The sequence below is a fragment of the Sphaeroforma arctica genome (assembly GCF_001186125.1).
Source record: "Sphaeroforma arctica JP610 unplaced genomic scaffold supercont1.1634, whole genome shotgun sequence".
In the NCBI taxonomy this organism is placed as follows: Eukaryota; class Ichthyosporea; order Ichthyophonida; genus Sphaeroforma; species Sphaeroforma arctica.
Window position 1 is genome coordinate 1 of NW_014038924.1, and position 5,434 is coordinate 5,434.

A 5,434-nucleotide genomic window follows, 5' to 3' on the forward strand; every position below is an offset into this window, starting at 1 on the left:
AAAGCAAGCCCAAATCCAAAAATAAGTTTCAAAACTTTAATATATATATATATATATATGTCTGTGTCTGTGTCTCTATGTCTCTCTGTGTGTGTGTGTGTGTATGTGTGTGTGTGTATGCAAATATGTATGTATGGATAGATTTGTCTGGAATGCATGGGCAGCAGCTTATATTGATGAAAATAGGTCTACTCGCTCTAAAATCTGGGTACAGTAGCCTGGATTGGCACAAATACTTTCTTCGTTCTCGGTCTTCCGGTGAGTAACTTTCATTTATACCTCTCGATGCTCACGACTATCAGCAATGATGCTCGTACACCCTTCACTGTGTGTCTGGATTCTGACCGTGTATTTTCAAGTACACTGATACTGTTGTATGAGCCCTTAAAACTCAACGGCCGTTTAATTTTTGGTTGCTACGAAGGCAGCGCATACACTCGTCAATTCGCCATTCTTTTCTGTTCACCATATTCGCAAATGTACTGATCCTGAGACATATATAAGCCATTGTACTATTGTAGCTCAGGGACCGTATTATAACTGGTACAGACGACATACGACAGATACGCTCGTATACCCGCTATCATGCATGTGGATATCTGGTTAGTGTATTCGCAAATGGACTGATATCAATACACAATGTAGTTATGCACGTACAATAATACTGTTTTTTATTCCCTCTCAGATCAGAGATAGGATTATAGTCGATTCTTTTGACGGATGGCAAACACACGGCGATGCGGGAGTGTGTGATATGCGTGTAGCGTCTCTTAGATCTGGTACATTAGTGCCCGCTACAGCTAGTAGACAACAACAAGTCTTTCTGGTTGGAAAAGGTATGTCTCACCATGTGAATCAGACATGCAGAAGCAAAACTAGTTTGTTAGTAAAGGTTTGACTTGGTGTATGGAAGAAACGAGGATAAGTAATTCTTGTTGGAAGATGGGGTGTCTCGCTATTTGCAATACAATTAAACAGGTACCTTTAGTTGCGGAAGGTCTGTCATTAAATTTAAACACGCATCAACACATATTTCAAGTTGGACGGGCTTTATCATATCGTATGGAATACACACAATTTATAAAGGTGTTTCTAGTCGGGAATGATATACTACGCAATGATAAGCACATCAACAGATAGTTGAAGACGATATCACGTAATTTACGCCTTACACTTAAACAAATTCCTGGTCGGGATGCGTACATACTTGATGTTTCAACTGCACGCAATTCGATGTCGTGGTGTGCTCTCCGCTGCTTTTAAAATTATGATGTATGAGCTTGTGCACTTATTATATATATATATATATGTGTGTGTGTGTGTGTGTGTGTGTGTGTGTGTATGGGTGGGTGTGGGTGTGTGGGGGGTCGGTGTTACTGTGGGTGTGACTATGGGTGGGTGTTCGTTTGTGTGTGCGTGTATGTTGTGTGTGTGCGTGTATGTTGTGTGTGTGTGTGTGTATGTTGTGTGTGTGTTGTGTATGTTGTGTGTCTGTGTCTGTGTCTGTGGTGTGTGTGTGTTGTGTGTGTGGCTGATATCCATGAGTGGAATTACTTAAGTATAGTTTGCGGTTGGATGGTGTGGAGCAATTTTGATGCAAGCGCCCACACGACTGTGCCTGTATCAACATCCAACTGCGTGGCAAGCCAATGATGCCTTAAATGGTAAGAATGTAAGCCAACTATGTATACCAATAGTATAGTATCTTTTTTCTCAAAATATCATCAGGTCTGTCGAAGTGGGCAGTGCGTGATGGCCAGATGGGCATGTTGGATTATGCTGTCAGCAGGGAAGAGGATGATATGGTGATGGTTCAGATCGAGTTGACACCGAGAAACAAGTACATAGTTGCGCGCCACAAGGCGAACTTCATGTCTTTATGGGACGCAGACACGTATGTTTCACTTGCTCAACCATGATATGCTGCTTTTATTGTATATGTATGAAGTTTTAACGTATATATGTGCAAGCATCGGTACAACAAATTAACCACGATATTCTGTGTTGATATATGTACGAAGGTTTAATGTAGACGTTTGCAAGCATCGGTGCAACCAATTTCTTAATATACAGGCGATTTGATATCTATGTTGTGCACTTCAGCTGTGACCTTCATACATGAGCAAAAATATCAATCGAGTGATCCGTCCTTGTACCATCGTATCGTAGGTATTATCAAGCATTGAAATCCATGGACATTTTAGCGTGTTCTCTTTTCCCATAGCAACTCCCGCTATCCACGGACGAAACATTCGTATAGTTCTGCCCAAGCATAGGTTTCTGCTGCATCCTGTCTCTTCAGTTTTTCTGGTTTGACTCGCACTAAGCATTTCCCGTCTTCATCTCGTACTCTTACTGCAATGCACCTGGCCAGTCTGATGGTTCTCTATCGATGGGATCTAAATGGTATTGGCATGTTCTTGATCTCGATAACTACTACAAACCTTGTGTTTCGCCTATACTATGCCTTCAAGTAGTTATCATTCATAACATCCTATGCACTGCATCTCTCCATCCATCACACACGTGGACAGTCTGATGAAACACAACCACCACAATCCTTATATTTCACTTATATTGTGCCTCCATCTATTGCGGATCTTACACACCCTATTCATTTACACCTTTTTATCACACACTTGAATCTCGATACACACCCCGGCCAGTCTGGTGACTCTCTATCGATGGGACGTACCAGGTGTACGCATGTTCTCTCTCCTTACGAGCACCTCTGATCACATACGAGATATTCGGGTGGTTCTCGTGGTGAGCAACCCCACCGAGGACAACAATATAGCTCATCCCTCGACAAACAGAGTGGAAAGTGGTAGTGGCAATGCACAATCGCTGCAAATCGTATCGTTGCCGTCCAATAAGAAGATGTTCGCTGTGGATATGGGAACTGGAGGGGAGCCTAATGTCGCAGTTTCAAACGGTATGGCGCGGCTGTGAAAAGCTCGAACGTTCTGTTTTGTGTAAGCATTAAATGTTGTGTTCGGGGTTTAGTTTCTGAAATCCGCAATGACAAATGAAGAGTATGTGTCCATTTTTTAGGGCGTCTGCAGGAGTGTTTATCACCGTGACCTCGCTTGATCGATTAGACCAGCTGCTTGATATGCAGCATTCCTTGCAATTGCATTTTGCATCCTTGTTCCCACTCTGCTGTTGCTCCAAATATATATCAGTACAATCATGCATCAGAAACTAAAATCTTGTTTATGTTATTTTTCGTGGGCAGAACCCCAAAACACCATAGTATATATGGTCCCCTCCGAGATTGCCGTCCACACCTCTTCAACCGATTCCCACTCCAACATTTCTCCAGTCGAGAGAACAATACCGTCAACCAGAGACCCAGAGACAACCCCAAACCCAAACTCAACCCCGACTCTTGAGCAAAAGAACATACCTGCTCATACGAACACACTATCCCAAAATTATGTACGCCGACTTACACAGTCGCAGCCGGCATCGCTGCTGTATCATCTGCTTAGCAAACATGACTTCGCCGTGGCCGTTACATACGCCACACGGCATAGTTTGGATCTGGGTCTCGTGTACTCGACACAAGCCGCGTTTCTGCTGAACCGTGTCAACGACGGGGGAGAAGATGAAGCGCAAGGTAGATTATATGAAAAATACCAATATATATGCCAATTCATAGTTAGCTGAAAAACGCATGCCGAGCTGAAAGGCTCAAACATATGCCACGGCACGTGAACACTGTACCACCTTCCTACGTTTTCAGTGTACTCCAAAAAAAATACACGGGATAGTCTATACCAGCTTGCTTATACATTGGCCTAAAATATCTTCACACCTCACAGAATCTGCATTCGTCCAGCTGATCGAGTGTCTGAGCCAGATGAAGGACTTGCAGGCGGTGATCGATATCTGCTTGACTTCTGAGCTGAAATCCTTTACCATCACGCGCCGTCTTATCGACTACGGTGTGGCGAGAATGGATGCGGAAACCAGTCAGGGCACCAGTGTGTCTAAGTACCTGTCAACAATGCACAAGCGGCTACATAGCCGAGTCTTGCGGGTGAGTACGTGTGTACCAGTTCGGTTATCTGCGGACATATATCAGGCACCTTAGCTTGAACACTCACAGTCGATTGGTCTGTAGCTATCAGTTATAGCATATGCGGTTATTCTACTATATCTGGTTAATCTAGTTGATCATATGTCACTTATACGCTTGCAACGTCAACCGATCTGCGTTTCTATACTATTTTATCTTCGTTTTATCAGTCAAGATAACAACGTTCATCGTATTATATCTAGGAAAGCGATATATTTGCGTTTCTTATGCACTTCATCTATACGTATCGAGAATTGTGTCTGGTCCGTGTGCGATGGTGCAATTTACCTTGACCTTGGTGCAGGGGACTGGTTCTGGAACCCAACAAAAGGCAGCGCGAGATTGATGAACCCGTTCTTGTATATACACTACTTTAAGTAATAGGCATTGCAAAGTATGCTCGCAGCAATATATAGATGCAAATGATTGGGATTGTAATTATACTTCACAGACATACAGTTCAGATGGCTAACATACTCGATACCTACACCATGTCCAACCCTGAATCGCATAAATCACACAGATATACAACACAGAATACATGCAGGTTTGAAAACTAGTCATATGCCACCACATAGGATACCTGTCCCACACCGGCATACACCACAACTTTGAAACATAGTCCATGACCAAATGTGCAACGCACATACCCATATACATACCGCACATATACGGCATAGACTCGAAGCCTAGACCATCGCCATATTGTACAACGCATACATATACAACACATGCATACAACTCGGATAGATTACAGCTCCTGCAGCTAGTCCATAACCATTAATTGAAACGCGTATATTCTACATACAACACAGATTCGACATAGATTCGAAACCTACGCCATGACAATCATGTATGTCGCTTATACCACATACATACAACACATATTACGTACAGCTTTCACAACTAGCTCATAACCATTTTTAAAAGTACATGTAATACACATACACCACAGATGTGACATAGGTTCGAAACCTACGCTATGACCATCAATGTATAACTCATTTACCACATACACTAACAACACAGATGCGACATAGATTTGAAACCTACGCCATGACTATCGCGGAGGAAGACACACAATGCCGCGTGTGGCACGAAACGTTCAGGTGTGAATCTCTGGCGGATCAGATCTGTGTGGCTCTGAAGATGGGGAGGCCCGCTATTGCGTTTCTGACTTGGAAACGTCACTTGGTTACTGATCATTTATTTGAGCATCTCGAGACAGTAAGTGTATGGGTACAATATATAAATATATATATATATGTGTGTGTGTGTGTGTGTGTGTGTGTGTGTGTGTGCGTGTATATATATATAGTATAGTAGTAGTAGTGTGTGTGTGTGTGTGTG

General features: G+C 42.8%; 2 protein-coding genes across 2 annotated transcripts in view; both read left to right on the forward strand.

Annotated features, from left to right (window-relative positions):
- Positions 1–685: 685 nt before the first annotated feature.
- Positions 686–2,952, forward strand: SARC_11329 (hypothetical protein; the record flags this gene model as incomplete). Its single annotated transcript, XM_014294586.1, has 3 exons — positions 686–836; positions 1,729–1,894; positions 2,667–2,952. Coding segments are annotated over 3 exons (603 nt in total), but the record flags the coding sequence as incomplete, so codon positions are not given.
- A 309-nt stretch (positions 2,953–3,261) lies between these two features.
- Positions 3,262–5,434, forward strand: part of SARC_11330 (hypothetical protein) — a gene marked incomplete at both ends in the record, with an annotated part of 6,591 nt that continues 4,418 nt past the window's right edge. The window contains 3 exons of the mRNA XM_014294587.1: positions 3,262–3,622; positions 3,828–4,045; positions 5,114–5,311. Coding sequence (XP_014150062.1) covers positions 3,262–3,622; positions 3,828–4,045; positions 5,114–5,311 — 777 coding nt within the window. The remainder of the gene's footprint in view (positions 3,623–3,827; positions 4,046–5,113; positions 5,312–5,434) is intronic.